Source organism: Lithobates pipiens, unplaced genomic scaffold (assembly GCF_037356315.1).
Source record: "Lithobates pipiens isolate NorthernLeopardFrog02 unplaced genomic scaffold, aLitPip1_a1.2 Scaffold_22, whole genome shotgun sequence".
Lineage (NCBI taxonomy): Eukaryota > Metazoa > Chordata > Amphibia > Anura > Ranidae > Lithobates > Lithobates pipiens.
In genome coordinates, this window is record NW_027507784.1 from 160,397,442 (window position 1) to 160,419,401 (window position 21,960).

General features: G+C 39.6%; 1 protein-coding gene across 2 annotated transcripts in view; it reads right to left on the minus strand.

Moving 5' to 3' along the window:
* PARD3B (par-3 family cell polarity regulator beta) overlaps nt 1–21,960 on the minus strand; it is a 2,156,380-nt gene that overhangs the window by 821,752 nt on the left and 1,312,668 nt on the right. The window contains exon 21 of one of the 2 annotated variants that reach the window (XM_077448526.1): nt 15,828–18,291. The exons of the other annotated variant lie outside the window; for it this stretch is intronic. Within the exon in view, the coding sequence (XP_077304652.1) occupies nt 18,267–18,291 (25 nt within the window). The 3' untranslated portion in view covers nt 15,828–18,266. Of the gene's footprint in view, nt 1–15,827; nt 18,292–21,960 lie in introns of those variants that run through there. 2 annotated transcript variants of the gene reach the window in all.

Consider the following 21,960-nt stretch of genomic DNA (forward strand, 5'->3'; position numbering starts at 1 on the left):
GTAAATACTACAAGCTGATCGCGGGGAATGAAAAAGATGTGACGGCATCACGTCACATCTAGTGATAGAAGCCCGACGTAACCATGACAACCGGAGAAACAACATGGCTTATACGATCGAGGAAATACCCAAAAAATAGGGACACATTTACAGAAACAAAAGAAAGGAAGCAAAATATCACTCCATGTTCGGAGAATACTTCTTACTTAAGAGATTTTGTCACTAATAGCCAGAAATTATGAGGGAAGTAAAAATAAAAAATATAAAAATAATGATACCGCAAGCAAGATGCTATGCATGCAAATTGCTCGCATAATAACCTATCCTTATATTTTAAGGTGCCAGAAACCTAAAAAGGCCTAAGAATATGATGAATGTGACATATTCTCAATAAAAACCAAAAGTGAAATTGAACAATAGTGTGAAGGAAGTGTTTTATAGGGATAACAGTCCAAGATCCCACGTGATCCAGAAAGAATGCATAAAAAACGCATGTATCTAGAATCAGGCAGGGGACAGAAATTAGAAAGGGGAATGTGTAAAAGGGGAAATAAGATGGCAATACAAAGTTTGTATAGTGAATGAGACATTATGTCGCAGAAAACACAAATATGGGAAAATATTATAACTAGAGTGCCATATAAATAGGTGTGGAAGTATGTTGGTATGTGAAACCAAAAAATGAAAATATAAAAAATACAGCTATAGATCAGATGGATAACTACAATAGTATAGGGCACTAATAGACCATAGTGAAATAGTTTAGGCCTGGTTGATAAAGCTGTTAATGTCCCAGTCTGTATTCATGCCGAAGGGGGAGTAGCACCTCAATTCATAGATCCAAAATGTCTCGAGGCGCGAGACCCCCCTCAGGCATGAATCGCCTCTCCAGTTTGGGACAAATTTGTCAATGATTTGAAAACGAGTGCCCGTAGGGTCTCTATTGTGTTTCTCAAGATAGTGTCTCGGAACCGGGTGTTTATCACACCCTTTTTTGATTTTACTGAGATGTTCGTTGACTCTAATAGAGAAATTACGAATAGTGCGGCCAACATATTGTTGGTTACAAGGGCAGGTAATCAAATATACTATGTATCTGGTGACACAAGTGGTAAAGTGTTTCATAAGGTATCTGCGCGCAGTTGTTGAAGATGTAAAGGAGTCACTTTTCCCCTTACCCAGCATATTGTGTAGGCAGACGTTACATTTTCTGCATGGAAAGTAACCCTTACTCTGTGGAAAAAATTGTATCGGTTTGGGTATATCTATTACATTAGGAGCGATATCGTTTTGAATGGATCGGGCTCCCCTGTAGATGGTTCCAGCTTTTTCTGGAATAATCCCACTCAAAACTTTATCACTTTGTAATACCTTCCAGTGCCTATTAATAATTCTCTTTATGTCGTTGTGTTGTGTGGAAAAAGTTGTGAAAAAAGACCATTTATATTTGTCACTTGTTACTGTTTTAACTTTTTTTTGTGTAAGAGAGGCCCTGTCAGTGTGTAAAGCTGCTTGAATCTCTACATCAAGAATCCGTGGATCATAACCTTTGTCTTGAAACCTCTTGCGGATGGTGTAAGATTGCGAAATATAATCACTGACATTCGTGCAGTTGCGCCTGAGCCTGAGAAACTGACTGCGTGGGATGGAATTAAGCCACTGGCTGTGATGACAGCTGTCAACAGGAATGTACCCATTCCGATCCGTGGGTTTGAAGAAAGTCTTCAGGACCAGGCGTTTCTGCACTACTACAACCTCTAGGTCAAGAAAATGGATGTTGGTTGTACTGGCCTCAAAGGTCAACTGGATACCACGGTCATTAGCATTAAGGGTTGCCATGAAGGAATCAAGGGAAGGCCGACTGCCCCTCCATAGGAGGAGGATGTCGTCTATATACCTAGCCCACAGTACCAATTCGGGTCTGTTGAGGGCATAGACGACATCCTCCTCCCATTGGGCCATAAACAAGTTGGCCAAACTGGGTGCATATTTGGCCCCCATGGCAACACCTCTATTTTGGGTATAAAAAGTACCCTGGAACCAGAAATAATTGTGAGACATAGCAAAATCCAATAGCTGCATTAGGAAATTCCTATGTATCACGGAAAGTGTAGGATCCCTGGAGAGAAACAATTCAGCAGCTCTCAGGCCTAAATCCTGTGGGATACAGGTATATAGTGCAGAAACATCTGCTGTAACAAGAATAAGGTCATCATGGTACTCAATATTTTCTAGTAATCGAATTGTGTCACCTGTGTCCTGTAAGTAGGAAGGTATATTCCTTACTAGGGGCTGTAAATAGGAATCTATGTATTTCCCTATTCGCGAGGTGATGGAATTTATACCGCTCACAATGGGGCGGCCAGGAGGGTTCACAGAATCCTTATGTATCTTAGGGAGTTGATATATTGTCGGAATGCGTGGAGCCAATGGGATCATAAATTCTCTTTCTTTCTTATTTAGAATGTTCAGAGAGAAACCCTCGTTTATGATCTCTATAAGTATTTTTTTGTATTTAAGGGTAGGGTCCCCTGGTAAGCGGCTGTAGGTGGTATCATCGCTCAATAATCTATTCATTTCCCCTATGTAGCGAGATTTATCTAAAACCACTATACCACCCCCCTTGTCTGCAGGGCGGATGATAAGATTTTTCCTTTCACACAGAGATTTGAGGCCCTGTGCTATGACAGTTTAGAACATCAGATCTGAATTTTACAACATTGATCATTATGTAAGAATTATCACCATGGTTACTCATGCACATTTTCAGGTTATACACCGCTGGTACAACAAGTAAGAGACATTTTAATTACATAATGACAGATTTTTAATAGACAGTATTATTGAGTCTTTTATATTTCCATTCATGATATAATACAAACAAATTAGTTTGTTTTTGGGTTAGTATGATGCAGCCTATGCAGAATTGACAATGCATGTTTGAGATTCGGTACTAGAACTGGATGTTCGTTGTATATGCTCTGTATGTGCATTGGGGCTTCATACACTTCACGAGTCTGATGAGTCTGTGAATAATGGAAATTTATGTTATTTATGTATAGCTAATAACGCATGTTTGATCTTTTCATATGAGTACTTGATCTGTTCTCTGTATATGATTTATAATTGTATTGAATCACTCTGTATCTATATATCAGATCAGGCTATGAACAATGCAATATGGTTAGTGTTATTCACATGCGAGCATGATGGCTTACTTTTTATTTATGTCCTAGACTTTATTGTCATCAATATTCATTTTAACAGTTTATAAGAGTGATATCTTTGGATGTTGTTTGCATTTGTTTGCGATGTCTGAATTAGTATACTCTGATTAGACTAAAATTGTACACTGCAGCTTTAAGAGGTTGTCTGAGATTGGATTCCCCGCCTCCTGCTAGGTGGAACCTTTCTCTCATTCCCTATATATTTGTTAGCAATGTGGTGGGTCTCAACATGCCCCAGTTGAAGACACATATGTCGAAACGCGTCGGGCGAGCTGTTGATACCCCACATTGCTTTTATTTTATTTTTGCTTTATGTGATCACTAAGTCATTTATTACCCTTTGACTTCAATAAATCAACGTCTTTTTATCGTTTGACCCGCACCATGTGGAGCCTCTTTTTCTTTTCTTTTATTGCTTTGGTTTAAAATCCTCACAAACATCTCCCTTCCCATTCGGGGGAGGCTGGAGTACTGGTACAGCGGGCTGCGTTTGAGCTTGGACACCTTGACGTTCCATTAGGAAGGATCCATCATTGAGCCTACAACCGCCCGGAGCTCCTCCATCAGCTCAACTGACCTCTCTCCCTACACTCTTTGGTCCTAGATTGTGACCTCAAGCCTTCTAGACTCAACCGTCATATGACTGTGTGAGTCCAACTGTTCCGGTAAGAAGTATTTATCTACTTTTTTCTGATGTTTTACAATCAAGTATACCAGCATGAACACATTCGTCTAGTACATCATTTCTCTTCCGTGTGACAGTTTGGTCACTCCTATGCCATCAACATAGTGGATTGAACGTCTAATGTTGGACTTTTATTTTCAGGCACTTAGATCCATGTGTTTTTTTGCTATTCTTATAATTTATGTTGTTTACATTTATTATTACTACTGAAGCGCTACACTGTTTTTATTGTTTTATCTGTTGAACTTCGTTTGTTTTTGGTGTTGGCTGCTGTTGTGGCCGTTGTGGCCATTTTTTTATAAACTATAGCGCAGTGTTTTCCCCCTTTTTTGTATTTTCTTGCTGTGACCTATTATCCACTGCAGCTTTTTCTAGTTTCTTTGTCTTTTACACAAATTTTTTTGTTATATTGTCTCTTTCTCCACAATGGATATCTTTGAATATAGGACCTCTAGATCCCTCAACACTGATGGTGTGTTTACACCTAACTTCACTAACACTGAAGTTAGTGGTCTCTTTATTAGACTCAAGAATGTGATGGTCTCAGAAATCCATCTTCAATGGGACATCGCATTCTTGAGGCAATACACTAAAGAGAAAATGGTCCCTCGTGGTCTACGTTGGGACATACATCCCCAACAAGGAGAGGTTGAGTTTGATGCCTGGTTCATCTTTTTCAATGAGATGGGTATTAAACTGCTAAATTTCTTGATAGATAAAAAACAGGCCAGGTTACCCCTCATTGATAAGGAAATTAAAGATATCAAAGAAAAACTTACACCAGCATTGGGTACACCAGAGTATAATACGTTATCCTCCAATCTAAGAAATCATCTGGAGAAAGAGGAAAAAGATCAACGTATCAAAAAACAAAAAAAGTATAATCGTGATGTTAACGATTATAAATCCAATGCTGTCTTTAATTGGCAGAAAAAAATTGGTTCAGAACCAGCGAATGACTCGCCATCAGACACTATGCGACCTGAGGCTATGGAGACGGAAAGGAGGTTAATATATGAACCCCCTCCACCTCCGCCCAGGCCCAGCGGTCCTTCTAGAACAAATAATTATGTATACAGATCCCCTGCCCAAGTCCAATACCCTAACTTTCAAGGGAAAGGTTCCAAACCTCGACATAAGGGTAAGGGCAGAAACAATCAGGGTTATGGCCCAGACAGACACCATGGAAATAACAATGGTGGTCACCAACATATTTCCCGTGAACACAGTAGATCCCGGAGGGATGATAACTACAGTCACAGTAGGGAAGATTATCCACACAGTACTCCAATTCATACCTATAATCGTTACCTACCCCTTAGAGATGAGGAGCATTACGATTCTCAACGTGACCCTCCCCCTTACATGACTTACAATGATGAACCCCCGTTTAGACCCCCATATAACCGCAATCATCCATCAGGGCCCCCTTATTATCAGGATTTTCACAGGGATACCCCCATACGTGGAGGAAACCAAAAACTAAACGAGGCACCAGAGGGGGGAGGCGCATCCAGCACAAAAAGAAAAAGGACTCAGTAGGTGCGGGCATTTTTAATCTAAGTACAGTAACATTATCAGCGAGTGAGAAATGCATTCTAGATAAGGGTCTTAAATTTGTCCCACCTAGAAAACTCAACAAATTTAACACATTTATTGATGTGCATAAGTTCATTCGCAAGTTACACATTCAGAGACATTTTTTGTCTCTCCCAAGTGTAACCAATAAGATTTCCAATTCTACATCAGTTAAACACTCTGGTTTGAGCAATCCATCTTTGTTCAACCCAGGGATCCTACCACCATCCATTAATGTTTTTAAAAATCTTGTTTTAAATGATTTAGACAAGTTACCCATAAAAAGGACACATCAAGACCCTTCCATAGCACAGGGCCTCAAATCTCTGTGTGAAAGGAAAAATCTTATCATCCGCCCTGCAGACAAGGGGGGTGGTATAGTGGTTTTAGATAAATCTCGCTACATAGGGGAAATGAATAGATTATTGAGCGATGATACCACCTACAGCCGCTTACCAGGGGACCCTACCCTTAAATACAAAAAAATACTTATAGAGATCATAAACGAGGGTTTCTCTCTGAACATTCTAAATAAGAAAGAAAGAGAATTTATGATCCCATTGGCTCCACGCATTCCGACAATATATCAACTCCCTAAGATACATAAGGATTCTGTGAACCCTCCTGGCCGCCCCATTGTGAGCGGTATAAATTCCATCACCTCGCGAATAGGGAAATACATAGATTCCTATTTACAGCCCCTAGTAAGGAATATACCTTCCTACTTACAGGACACAGGTGACACAATTCGATTACTAGAAAATATTGAGTACCATGATGACCTTATTCTTGTTACAGCAGATGTTTCTGCACTATATACCTGTATCCCACAGGATTTAGGCCTGAGAGCTGCTGAATTGTTTCTCTCCAGGGATCCTACACTTTCCGTGATACATAGGAATTTCCTAATGCAGCTATTGGATTTTGCTATGTCTCACAATTATTTCTGGTTCCAGGGTACTTTTTATACCCAAAATAGAGGTGTTGCCATGGGGGCCAAATATGCACCCAGTTTGGCCAACTTGTTTATGGCCCAATGGGAGGAGGATGTCGTCTATGCCCTCAACAGACCCGAATTGGTACTGTGGGCTAGGTATATAGACGACATCCTCCTCCTATGGAGGGGCAGTCGGCCTTCCCTTGATTCCTTCATGGCAACCCTTAATGCTAATGACCGTGGTATCCAGTTGACCTTTGAGGCCAGTACAACCAACATCCATTTTCTTGACCTAGAGGTTGTAGTAGTGCAGAAACGCCTGGTCCTGAAGACTTTCTTCAAACCCACGGATCGGAATGGGTACATTCCTGTTGACAGCTGCCATCACAGCCAGTGGCTTAATTCCATCCCACGCAGTCAGTTTCTCAGGCTCAGGCGCAACTGCACGAATGTCAGTGATTATATTTCGCAATCTTACACCATCCGCAAGAGGTTTCAAGACAAAGGTTATGATCCACGGATTCTTGATGTAGAGATTCAAGCAGCTTTACACACTGACAGGGCCTCTCTTACACAAAAAAAAGTTAAAACAGTAACAAGTGACAAATATAAATGGTCTTTTTTCACAACTTTTTCCACACAACACAACGACATAAAGAGAATTATTAATAGGCACTGGAAGGTATTACAAAGTGATAAAGTTTTGAGTGGGATTATTCCAGAAAAAGCTGGAACCATCTACAGGGGAGCCCGATCCATTCAAAACGATATCGCTCCTAATGTAATAGATATACCCAAACCGATACAATTTTTTCCACAGAGTAAGGGTTACTTTCCATGCAGAAAATGTAACGTCTGCCTACACAATATGCTGGGTAAGGGGAAAAGTGACTCCTTTACATCTTCAACAACTGCGCGCAGATACCTTATGAAACACTTTACCACTTGTGTCACCAGATACATAGTATATTTGATTACCTGCCCTTGTAACCAACAATATGTTGGCCGCACTATTCGTAATTTCTCTATTAGAGTCAACGAACATCTCAGTAAAATCAAAAAAGGGTGTGATAAACACCCGGTTCCGAGACACTATCTTGAGAAACACAATAGAGACCCTACGGGCACTCGTTTTCAAATCATTGACAAATTTGTCCCAAACTGGAGAGGCGATTCATGCCTGAGGGGGGTCTCGCGCCTCGAGACATTTTGGATCTATGAATTGAGGTGCTACTCCCCCTTCGGCATGAATACAGACTGGGACATTAACAGCTTTATCAACCAGGCCTAAACTATTTCACTATGGTCTATTAGTGCCCTATACTATTGTAGTTATCCATCTGATCTATAGCTGTATTTTTTATATTTTCATTTTTTGGTTTCACATACCAACATACTTCCACACCTATTTATATGGCACTCTAGTTATAATATTTTCCCATATTTGTGTTTTCTGCGACATAATGTCTCATTCACTATACAAACTTTGTATTGCCATCTTATTTCCCCTTTTACACATTCCCCTTTCTAATTTCTGTCCCCTGCCTGATTCTAGATACATGCGTTTTTTATGCATTCTTTCTGGATCACGTGGGATCTTGGACTGTTATCCCTATAAAACACTTCCTTCACACTATTGTTCAATTTCACTTTTGGTTTTTATTGAGAATATGTCACATTCATCATATTCTTAGGCCTTTTTAGGTTTCTGGCACCTTAAAATATAAGGATAGGTTATTATGCGAGCAATTTGCATGCATAGCATCTTGCTTGCGGTATCATTATTTTTATATTTTTTATTTTTACTTCCCTCATAATTTCTGGCTATTAGTGACAAAATCTCTTAAGTAAGAAGTATTCTCCGAACATGGAGTGATATTTTGCTTCCTTTCTTTTGTTTCTGTAAATGTGTCCCTATTTTTTGGGTATTTCCTCGATCGTATAAGCCATGTTGTTTCTCCGGTTGTCATGGTTACGTCGGGCTTCTATCACTAGATGTGACGTGATGCCGTCACATCTTTTTCATTCCCCGCGATCAGCTTGTAGTATTTACTCCCGATCCACCACTGCGCATGACATGACGTAATCGCGTCATTTGTCATTGCGCACGAGCAGAGCGATACATCTTCGGATTGGCCTTTGTATTGCCGGCCACGCCCTGTGGCGTGTGACGATTATCTTATGGTATTTACTCCCGACCCGCTACTGCGCATGACTTGACGTAATTGCGTCATCTGTCACGGCGCACACGTAGAGCGATACACCCTCGGACTGGCCTTCTATTGTCGGCCACGCCCCGCGGCGTGTGACGCTCTCCACGTACGAAATTGGCGCCAAATTTAGATGCCTCCTCCTTCTCCATACTTCTGTGCATAGACACAGAGCGTGATGCTCACGCTTACACGCCCCCTTTACACCTTTGTATATGTATACAACATGTGACACTTATACACACACGCCCCATTTCGTTGTTATGCACGCAATGAGCGCTCACGTTGCTTGCTTTGATGCGCAACGTGGAGTGCACAATAAGGATTATTTGGCGCCATGAACAGGATGACACCCCCTTCTCACACTCTTGCTCAATGATTTGTAAACATACACACCTCCATCTTATTGACGTGAGTTTCTTTCAATCACTCCCACATTTAGTCACATGACATATAGACTGAGTGATTGGTTTAGCCTTTCATGTGTGTGTGTATGTCATGACAGTTTAGAACATCAGATCTGAATTTTACAACATTGATCATTATGTAAGAATTATCACCATGGTTACTCATGCACATTTTCAGGTTATACACCGCTGGTACAACAAGTAAGAGACATTTTAATTACATAATGACAGATTTTTAATAGACAGTATTATTGAGTCTTTTATATTTCCATTCATGATATAATACAAACAAATTAGTTTGTTTTTGGGTTAGTATGATGCAGCCTATGCAGAATTGACAATGCATGTTTGAGATTCGGTACTAGAACTGGATGTTCGTTGTATATGCTCTGTATGTGCATTGGGGCTTCATACACTTCACGAGTCTGATGAGTCTGTGAATAATGGAAATTTATGTTATTTATGTATAGCTAATAACGCATGTTTGATCTTTTCATATGAGTACTTGATCTGTTCTCTGTATATGATTTATAATTGTATTGAATCACTCTGTATCTATATATCAGATCAGGCTATGAACAATGCAATATGGTTAGTGTTATTCACATGCGAGCATGATGGCTTACTTTTTATTTATGTCCTAGACTTTATTGTCATCAATATTCATTTTAACAGTTTATAAGAGTGATATCTTTGGATGTTGTTTGCATTTGTTTGCGATGTCTGAATTAGTATACTCTGATTAGACTAAAATTGTACACTGCAGCTTTAAGAGGTTGTCTGAGATTGGATTCCCCGCCTCCTGCTAGGTGGAACCTTTCTCTCATTCCCTATATATTTGTTAGCAATGTGGTGGGTCTCAACATGCCCCAGTTGAAGACACATATGTCGAAACGCGTCGGGCGAGCTGTTGATACCCCACATTGCTTTTATTTTATTTTTGCTTTATGTGATCACTAAGTCATTTATTACCCTTTGACTTCAATAAATCAACGTCTTTTTATCGTTTGACCCGCACCATGTGGAGCCTCTTTTTCTTTTCTTTTATTGCTTTGGTTTAAAATCCTCACAAACATCTCCCTTCCCATTCGGGGGAGGCTGGAGTACTGGTACAGCGGGCTGCGTTTGAGCTTGGACACCTTGACGTTCCATTAGGAAGGATCCATCATTGAGCCTACAACCGCCCGGAGCTCCTCCATCAGCTCAACTGACCTCTCTCCCTACACTCTTTGGTCCTAGATTGTGACCTCAAGCCTTCTAGACTCAACCGTCATATGACTGTGTGAGTCCAACTGTTCCGGTAAGAAGTATTTATCTACTTTTTTCTGATGTTTTACAATCAAGTATACCAGCATGAACACATTCGTCTAGTACATCATTTCTCTTCCGTGTGACAGTTTGGTCACTCCTATGCCATCAACATAGTGGATTGAACGTCTAATGTTGGACTTTTATTTTCAGGCACTTAGATCCATGTGTTTTTTTGCTATTCTTATAATTTATGTTGTTTACATTTATTATTACTACTGAAGCGCTACACTGTTTTTATTGTTTTATCTGTTGAACTTCGTTTGTTTTTGGTGTTGGCTGCTGTTGTGGCCGTTGTGGCCATTTTTTTATAAACTATAGCGCAGTGTTTTCCCCCTTTTTTGTATACAAGCATGGCTTTCTCTTAATGCTTTGCTAATATCTTATATGGGATTAAGGTAAGCAATATTTTAAATAGAAACCAGCCTCCAAATGCATACATGGTGCATGGTGTACAGAGATTTTATTTTTATCCAGTCACAGCTGTTATGAACCTGTCCACCCTAGTTCCTTTGGTAAGCAATCTGGGGATCTAAGAAGCCATTTTTCTCACCATAATGTAAGGTAGGACAGGTATTTCCATCCCACATTCTTCAGGTAACAGACTTACCCCACCAATTACTTGTGAGGAGCCTTCTGGCATCTAGCTTTAATAGATTGTAATGAGCCCAGATAAGGGTACAATGAACCTTGAGACATCATTATGGCTGCTGTGTTTCCTGGACAGAAAATAACTGGTATCTATGTTGTCTTATTATCAGGGCTGCTGATAAGGCAATACAACCAGCCCTCCTGTACTGGGCCCAGGCCCCATCGGTCCAAAGAGGGGCATAGGCACCTGCTGAGCAGGAGCGACTGCTGTACTGCCTTACTGCCAACTATTGTGGCTTTTCCTGCAACTTTGCAGTTTCTCCTCCTTTTTCTTCTTTTGACTGCACTAAAGGGGATTCGTATCTGCATCCCCACCTCCCGCTGTCGGTGCACCCTTCATGTGTTGTCCCCTACCCTGTCGCATTGCCCGCTTCCCTCCTCTCCTCTGTCGCCAGCAGCTGCTGAGGGCACACAGGGGGCTGTTTCAGGATAGAGAGTGGGTGTGCGCAGTAAATATGTCCTCTTTACCTGCCTCTACCTTTCCTGAATTGACACAGTGTGCAATTGGCACTGATCACTAATTGTGTCCATTCATTACGGAAGCATAGTAAATTGTGTTTACTATGCTTCAACTTGTGAATGAACCGGGAGCCTCAGAGTGTTTCCTATTCATTCACTGTCAAGTGCAGCTGAGGCTGCAGAGCAAGGGAATGGGGAATCTCTGTTCTCAATCCCTTCCTTTGTCTCAAATGTGAGCCATCAGAGGTCTGTAGGCTGTACGGGGCCACGTGATTTCTAACAGCAGCCCTGCCTATTATCCATTGTGTCTCTTTCTTTCAAGCTGAACAATGTGCATCTCTAGCACACCAATGCATTCCTAAATATGACTTTAATGCATTTAAGGCAAAGGCACAGAGTTAAGAAATGTTTTAGAACCTCAAAGGGTCCTATTCATCAGGCAAAATTCTGATCTGAGCACAGGAACTTTGGGTGGCCCACAAACATTTTAACTTTGCTTAACTTGGAAACTTTGTAATAAAATCCTATTGAGGAGTACATTGGTGTGCTGATAACATAAGTTGTTTAGTTGATATCGATGATGGTGTAACCCATTGGGTCACTGAAGCACTCTAATTGCATCAAAGGGCCTTAGCACTGTATTGGTAAGCAGCTGGGATTTCCATTGTCTTTCTCACTAGACCATACTTAAAAAATCTAAAAGGTTAAATTGGATTGCTGAACAAGCTTTTATACTGATGAATGGATTTTCTGAAACAGAACATTATGGTTCTGTTCAATTTCAAAAAGTGAGGACTGAGGTTAAATAGTTGACAGGAGAGGTCCTGCCAAAGTTACATATTCACTTCTGCGGTAAGACCTAACTCCACAAGCGGGGTGCCTCATCATAGTGTAACTGATCTTAGAAGCAGATTCTGAAAGCTATTGGCTCTTCTGGTTCCAAATCACAAATTAGCCACCGCTTGTGGAAGTAGAAAGATCAACTTTTTTCACTAGAGAGCTTTTTAAACTGTATTATATCTAATCTTACAACAAATAACCCTTGAAACAATTGTTGATGTAACAGAACAGGAACATGTATCATACTTTTACCTGAAACTAGAACGTATTCACAGTCGTGTAGTACTGAAAAACACTTTTTTTTTTTTTTTATTGTTGGAGACAGATTTATATTTTCAACTACTCACTTTTTACACTTTGGGGTTGATTTATTAACCACTTGAGATCCGCGCTATAGCCGAATGACGGCTACAGCGCGGACCTCCTTTGCCGGGACGACGTCTATTGACGTCGTCCCGTGCACGAGCGGCCTGCGCACCCCCTGAGGGGCGCGCGCGGCGCGCTCTGTGATCGGTGAGTCTATGAGACTCGCCTGATCACGGTTCCGAGGAAGGGGTCGATTCCGACCCCTTATCACGTAATCAGCGGTCAGCCAACGACAGCTGATCTTGTGATGCAACGGAGCCGGTAATCGGCTATTATTCCTCCTCGCGCTGATAGCGCGAGGAGAAAAAAAAAAGAGCCGATCACCGGCGGCCGTGATCGGGACATCAGTCCCGATCACGGCCAGCCCTGCCAGTGCCCACCTGCCCCCTGCCAGTGCCACCTTAATAAAATATAAGTGCCCCCGTCAATGCCACCCAGCAGTGCCCACAGTGCCACCCAGCAGTGCCACCCACAGTGCCCACAATCTGCCTCAACAATGGTGCTGCACCCCAGTGCCACATATCCGTGCCCATCAGTGTCATCCACCAGTGCCCATCAGTGCCCAGCAGTGCCACCTATCAGAGCCACCTATCAGTGCCACCTATCAGTGCCCATCAGTCCCATCTATCAGTGGTACCTATCAGTGCCCCTTAGTGCCACCCATCCGTGCCCATCTTTGCCCATCAGTGCCGCCTTATCTGTGTCCATCAGTACTGCCTTATCTGTGCCTATCGGTGCCACCTTATCTGTGCCTATTAGTGCCGCCTTAACTATGCCCATCAGTGCCCACCAGTGCAGCCTATCAGTGCCCACCAATGCAGCCTATCAGTGCCCACCAGTGCAGCCTATCAGTGCACTTCAATGAAGGAGAAAAATGACCTGTTTGCAAAATTTTATAACAAACTATTAAACATGATTTTTTATTTTTATTTTTTTTGCATCTTTTTTTGTTTGTTTAGCAAAAAATAAAACTCCGAGCTGTAATTAAATACCACCAAAAGAAATCTCTATTTGTGGGAAAAAAATTATAAAAATTTCATTTGGGTACAGTGTTGTATGCCCGCGCAATTGTCATTCAAAGTGCATCAGCGCTGAAAGCTGAAAATTGGTCTGGGACTGAGGGAGGTTTAAGTGCCCAGTAAGCAAGTGGTTAAAGTAGAACTAAACCCTCCTCTCCTTTACAGCCAAGGAGGCTGCCATGTTAGCCTGCTTAATTGCAGTTGCCAGGATGCTCCCCGTGACCAGTTCTAACACCAGATATTTGATGGCTTGACAGTTTGGTCTTTTTTTTTTTAAACATCAAATTTTAACATTTTCTTGAATAATCAAGGACAAGCCAGACTACTGAATGTGGGGAAGTGATGAGAAATGTCTATACAAGTTTTAAAGAGGAATATTGTACATTCAATTAGCTTATACTTTGAAAGAGGAAGATGATCTCTATTCTGCATATTAACGATTTTTCTTCTTCTCAACTTTGACTATCTAATTAATCTTTGGCTATTAAATGAACGTTTAAAATGCCACTTCTGAAATCTTAATTCTGCCTATTATCAGCTAGTTCACATTTAATATTCTAATAGTCATCCATAAGGAGACCAAGACATTACATTCCCTCTGTCTTTGGCTCTTAGCGCTCACCACGCTTCTAGCTAATTCTGGCTCTCTTAATTAACCGTACGCATATTAGCATTTAAGCTTCAATGACATTTCTTTTTTTAAGGAATTAATGTGCGCAGCTTGAGAAATTGATCATTAATACACATGCTTGTTCACAGTCCACAGAAAACAAATCATCTTAGTCCCAGACAAAAATAAATCAAGACACAGAGCTGGGAGGACAACCAGTCCCTTCTTGTAGAACACATTTTCCTGCAAAAGCACAGAGAATGTTTAAACATCATCCATAATATATATGCCTAATAACACGGGACTGGCACATAATATCATAACAAAACTGACAAACTTTAGATTTTTGCTAGAGAAAATACCGTAATTGTAATAGGAGTTGTTTTGATGATGGAAAAAAAAGTGTTGGATCATGGGCAGAAAAACTGTAAAGAAAAGGTTGATAGAGTTAGTGTACAGCTTGAATATTTATGGTGTGAAGGGAAGCGTGCACATTTTGGCCAAAATACAAACCAATAATTCCAAATTTTTTTGTGCAATCTGGTCTCCTGAAGAGAGCAATTTGCTTTTAAAATGCCTGCCACGCCTCCTCTTAAATAAATAGTACAGATAGCAACAAGAGGCTATGTTTCAGCATTGTATATTCCTGGTTATAATTTTAGTATATTTGCTGAAAAAAAGAATGCATTACCTTTTGCAGTCTGACAAACATGTTAGGTTTTGCTGCACAAAAAAGAAACATATTTAATCACCCATTCAGATTGGCATGCCATGCACAGTAAAGTGTGCATGGGCACTGTGGTGTGTTGCAGTACTATTATTTTGTGTGGTGTCACAACATACTGTTACAGTAGCCGGAATGCTCCTGCAGTACAGCACTACTATATTCACAGGGTGCTTTGTCTGCCAGAATATCGCAGTCCCATTAGTCACTGATTGCCGCCATTACCAGTAAAAAAAAAAAATAAGTAAAAATTCCAGTATTATATATATACTGGTATATACCATTGTTTATACACGCTATAACTTTTGAGCAACCCAATCAATATATGCTTATTGGGATTTTTTTACCAAAAATATGTAGCAGAATACATATTGGCCTAAATTTATGAATAGATTTGATTTTTTTTTCAATTTTTTTTATTGGAAAACGTTTATAGCAGAAAGAAAAACAAATGTTTTTTTTTTTTTTTTTTTCAAAATTGTCAACACCAGCAAAAGAAAGCTCTATTTGAGGAAAAAAAATGACACACATTTTATTTGGGTATGGCATGCCATGACCGCACAAAGTCAGTCAGTTGTCGGTTAAAGTAACGAAGTGCCGTATGACAAAAAATGGTCAGGTCATGAAGGGGGTAAATCCTCCAGAGGTTAAGTGGTTAAGTCAGCCTAGTTATTATTACCATATACTGCAAATGATGTATAGCCCTATATCATTAATAGCTAAAGGCAAGAATACTACACATGGTGGTTTGTTTTGAAGGGAAACTCTCAGGCTTTATAAACACAATAGAAATGTAAACCAAAAGATATCAAGAAAAATATGTATTTATTTACTATCCATACAAATATTTAAAGGAACATATTCCTTTACAATACATAAATATGAGCATCATCCTTGTACATGTAACATTATAGATGATACAAAATGTTTCGTCAGGTGGACAGATGCACATGTAGTCATTTCTGTGGCTATGACATGCACTAAAAATGTGGGCATTTCATGTATTAATTTGAAGATGAAAAATAGAGAGAGAGGGTTATCATTCACTGATTAACGCACAATAAACCAATGCTGTACAGCATTCTAGATTTTATACAATTAAACGGCAACAGAACCAATCACAGCCCTATTGCACAGAAAAAGAATCAACTTACAACAATTTTAATAAACATACTGTAATCAAAGACACACACGACTAATATTTTGCCTTAAAAAGATCAAAAAATTTGATATATGCATGCGAGTGTAGTTTTAGAATGTATATTTATGTTGTAAAAATGCTAAAAAGTGTTGAGGCCAGGATCAAGATGAAATCCCAGAATCCTCAACTAATAAAGAAAGCACTGGCAGCCACCATATTTCAAACTTAACAGGTATGTTTTAATTACATACTACCTGAGCTTACCACAGTTCTCCATTGGACATATGCAACAAGTTTGGAGTTTAAGAGGTATGCTTATTTGGCTATATTAAGTTATTGCCTTTGAAAGGCATCATAAAATTCCTGCATAATGCTTGATGAAGGAACTTAAAGCCCAGCTCCAGTTTGGGCCCAGAACAAAAAAAAAGTCCCTGTTAAAAATAAGATTTTTTTAAGCACTGTCCTACGCAGACTCACCAGTTTGGAAGGGTACGGTCAAATGACACCCAACATTATTTAATACACTTTCTGGGCAACCAGGACATCAAGGCCCTCCCCATTCCCCAGAAAAGATGCTGAGAGTCATTATGTAGATCCACCCACTCCCAAAGGAAGAATACAATAAAGAGGTCCTATGATGCCACTTGAACAGACTCAGGATCACAGTAAAATGGTAAGTATATAGGTTTTGTGAAGCCTACAAGGCTGCTTCAGTGTGCGTGTGTGTATCAGCCAAGCTCAGTCATAGACTTTAAGATAGCCAATAAAGTGTATCACTTAAACTCCAAATCTTTCGAAATAATTGATGGCTAACATGGTAAAAGTTTCTACTACTGTTTGGATTGATATAAGATTATATCTTATGAAAAGGCAAAGGGTAAGTCACCCAGAATGGACTGTGGTAAGCAATTCTCATCGACAAGCTTCCTAAATGTTTTAAGGAACATTCACTGACAGACCTTTGCTTGGTGCGAGGCTGTGACGTGACTTGACCTTAAAAAGTTTTATGGAATAACAGCAATATTGGCAACACTTGAAAGCTTTTTTTGAAAGTAGAAGGTTCCAAATTAATGTCATCTATGAGTGTTTTTTTTTTTTATTTTACATTATGGCACTGCCTCACATTCCATATTCACACATTTCACTTAGAACCTATTGATACTGACATGCCTTGCTATATGTGGTCTTCTGCTTTCCAAGCAATCTGCACACAAGAAAGGGGGAGAGTTAACAGAATGCAAAGCTTCTTCCCATGAATAGGTCCTGTGAGAGCATTCCGTGTCTTATTCTTGTTTATTACTGAACATTTAAGAAAAAGTTTACAAAAAGAAGCATTTAACAGCTGTTCTGGAAAGGGGCCTGGAGTCACCTGAGACGTTTGGAAGCCAGAGGCGATTTAAAATTTCTGAAATAAGCTAAAAACTGAAAAATATATTTTGAATGGACACGTTAACTTTGCCATCACTTCCTCATTTATATGTGGAATCTGAAACGCTATAGTGTACTACACTGTGGGGGTTATTTACTAAAGGAAACTCCACTTTGCACTGCACTGTAGATCCGAGGGGGACATGCAAGGAAGATAAAAAAAACAGCATTTTAGCTTGCACATAATTGGATGATAAAATCAGCAGAGCTTCCACTCAGATCTACCCCTTAGGTTTAGATCGACTGCACTTCCAAGTGCACTTGCAGTGCAAAGTGGATTTGCCTTTAGTAAATAACCCCCTATATGTACAAAACTGGGATACAGCTCAGCTAGCTCTATGATAAAATCAGAAAGGAAAAAATGTATTACAAGTGATTTAAAGAATCAGTTTTTTCTCATTGTGCAGTGATTCTGCCTTCATATAAGAAAAAAAATCACAAAAAAAAGTGACAGATGACAGACAGGCACAGGCAAAAGAGGGACATGATCACTGCCAACAGAGAAGATTGGTTTAGGGTGATTATAGATTTCAAGTTTTTTTTCTATGAATTTGCTTGAAATACATGTCATTAATGCTCATGTATTTCAACGGCATGTCATCGCTCATCTAAACCCTACATGTTGTTTGTGTTGAAAGGACGCTCTGTGACTCTGCGCTTCCACTTGCACTGTTTTTCAGATGACAGCGAACTGCACTTTCCTGCATAAGACAAATGCATTAATATTTTTGAAGAATAAAAGTTAATAGCAACAAAACTGAAAAAAAATCCTGGAAAATCATAGTTTGATTGACAGCTATTACAAAAAAAGCTTTTGATCAAAATGGAATAAGCTACAGAACAAACCTGTTTACTTAAAAGGTTTAGAACATGCTTGGGGATGCATTACTAATATGACAACGATGATTTAAAATACACTGTAGCTGAGATATCCTAAGCAATGTACTAGTATCTTTCATTTAAAACAAAAAAAATAAAAAATTGACAAAATAAACTTTTTTGTCAGGTCAAACTCTAAAACATGCATGTATGGGATTAGATAACAGTAATTGTTTGTATATTCTTGATAAAAATAAAAAAAATAGGAAGAGCCATGGCTGGATGTGCATACATGGACACCATTAACAGTAGCCTAGAGCTGCTGCAACCACAAACATATTATGTTGCTAACTGTCTGTACAAATTCCCAAGATAAAAGTTTCCAAACTAGAGAGTGTTAGGTGTTCCAAAAGCCGCACATCAAGCCAAAGCCTGCTGTGTGTAAGGGAATGGCAGTTCTTGAACTGCCATTCACTATCACACAGCAGGCTTTGACTTGATGTGCGGCTTCCGGGACACCTAACACTCCTTAGTTTGGAAACTTTTATCTTCGGCATAAAGGGTCCTGGCCAGCACTCACAGCGGTGGGCACATCACTTTATTCCCATACAGCAGGGATATGCAATTAGCGAACCTCCAGCTGTTTCAGAACTACAAGTCCCATTAGGCATAGCAAGACTCTGAAAGCCACAAGCATGACACCCAGAGGCAGAGGCATGATGGGACTTGTAGTTTTGCAACAGTTGGAGGTCCGCTAATTGCATATCCCTGCCATACAGTCTGAGTGGCTCACACACCACATATTTTGGTTAAAAGTTTCCAAACTGCCACAGTGGCTACCAGTGCAATCACTGTCCTCACTCTTGTCCCTGAAATGATGCACTGTATGTCATTTTAGTTTGTTCACTTTGTATCTGTATATGTAGAAGTGTGCTGGTAGCTGATTGAAGGACATTTTCTCTACTTTACTAACAACCAGTTATAGATGTTCTGATAAACAGTGACCAAGCTGTCACTTTCAGCCTCTCTGCCCCCTGCATTTGGCATGTCCTGTATGACATTTACATCTAGCGATGTGAGTGTGATATTATAGGGGGACCATCCCCCTTATAACAAACATTATAACAAATAGACCTTTAGAAATGTTTAGTTGTGGAAATCTACAGATACTGATAAATAATTGCAAGATTCATATTCTTTGCATGCCTTATTTTTTTATTTTTTTTCCTCATTCTTCTCATGGTGACCATTTTCATAAAGAGCGGATAATTCCCTTTACTTCCTAGAGCTCTACATAGAACTCCAGGTCTGCCACCTATAAAACGTGGTAGGAATTTCCCAGGATGCAGCTGTGATGTCCTGATTACATCACCTGTGCCTCACTCAACCAGGAAGTGGAAAAACAGTAATTGTACGTAAAAGCAAAAAAATGTTTGTTTAACTAATGAATGTAAGATGATTTCATATCAGGCATGCAGAGCTGTTTGCTGATGTGATTTGAAAGGGGGAAAGGTCCACTTTAAGGCCAATCAGACAATTGCTATAAGCGGTGGGCTGCAGAAGACAGCTTGTCTAGAGGGGCAGGGCATATAAATCTAGTCCTGTCAACAGCTTTATTTAGTATTCTTCACTCTATGATAAAAAAAAATGTCTGTTCTCCAACCCTTTCTAAAATCATAGAGACTGGCAGCACATACAGGAATAAACCAACGAAGGTTCCAGGGCACAACAGGTCCAAATATTTATTTTGTCTCTTGGTCCAAACCTACACAGTTATAAAATGCTACTGATTAGGAGTGACCTTGTGGTATGATCAAATTACAAAAAAGTCCTGCAAATAATATTTAATTTGCGCTTGATATGATTAAATAGCGGAGTGGTTACTTGTCTGTTTAAAATTTTCAATTTCTGTGTACACTGGCACTGCCACTTTTATCATTTATGATACACAATACCCATTTCCATGTTACTTCCAACACTTCAAATGCACATTCTGTAGATGGACAGAAGACAGATTACAGATGTCATACATCACGTGACCACCAGACCAGGTAGACTGCAGAAAGTGGGCTGTCTTATCAATTCAGTATTTTCAAAGCTGACACGAATCACCCAAATGGAACAAGGCTCATCACAACAGAAATATAACACATGTAATGCTTTTGAAAATGTCACTTTTACTTTTCAAGCCTGGCAATGTAGATCATGCACCAAAGATTATCATGTAAATGGTTTTCTCATATGGGATTTGCTTTAACAGTATGAGAATAGTTTTTATGCCTATGAAATGGGACATGGTTTTTCCAAACTAGCAAAATGGTTGTATAATATGGACATATTAGACAGAGTTCTTACTGGAATTCTTCAGTACCAATGCTTGACATAACATACAGGGGATTAAAACCTTAGATGAATTCTTAAATCAAAGCTTAAAGTGAACCTGTATTTAGGACATTCAAGTATTTACATATCCTTAGGCTGCGCATACACATATCATTTTTTTTGTTTAACCAGCGGGTTGAGCGAAAATTAAGAAAAAGGAAAAACTCATAGATCCCTGCATCTATGCAATCGATGTGGACGATTATTTCAGATTTTTGATGCTCAAAGCGGTACAATTCTTTTGCATAGAAATTTGGCGTTTTATATTGTAGGCCTATAATTCTTAGGAATAACACACTTAAATCTGTCCAAACAAGAGTCTAGGGTCCCGGGTATGATACACGAATCATAAATTATAATATAATAAATACATAATTATAACAAATAATAATAAAAATTATTCAATAATGTAATCAAATCAAAAACACAGAAATTTGCTCAGTTGCAGAATTGTCGCTGTCATTACTTTCAGTGTTTGATGACGAATTTACCCACAGATCACTATCACTCAATTCTGCAAGGGATTCTAATTTATTATCGCTGTTTTCTAGCTGGTCTAAAACTGCTTTTGATGTAAAGGGATGGTTTTGGTTGCTATGGACAATCTCCAGTTTCCTGGCAGAAAGAACAGTATTTATAATATAAAACTGCATGCAGGGCACTGAACAAACCACTAGGGACAAAAGGCTTGTGAAATAATTTCATACAGTAATGTAATCTGTAAGATTACAGTGTACTGTATGTATAGTGTGCATTTCACTTTTTGAATTTGGCTCTGTGATTAATTGTGCTGAGACACAGCCTCCGCACACTGTAGGGAGACAACGCAGGATCCTGGGGACAAGGTAAGTAAGCTGTACCTGGATCCTGCGATGCAATCCCGAGACTGTGTGACTCAGGGTTACCGCTTTTGGTAATGAAAATCCACCCCGAGCCATACTCGGGAATACCGTCAGGGAGGTTAAATGCTAAATATGCCTTCTCAGGAAAAAAGCATTTGCAGTCAAGGAGCCCCAACAGATAGGAAAAAAATGTGCAGCTTTAAAAAAACATGTAATAATATAATTGTTATACCTATAGACCATTTATGACATCCAAAACCTGGACAAAAATATCCCATAGTTAGAATTCTTTCACCCTGCCTAGTTGCTAGAACACGCTAGCCATTG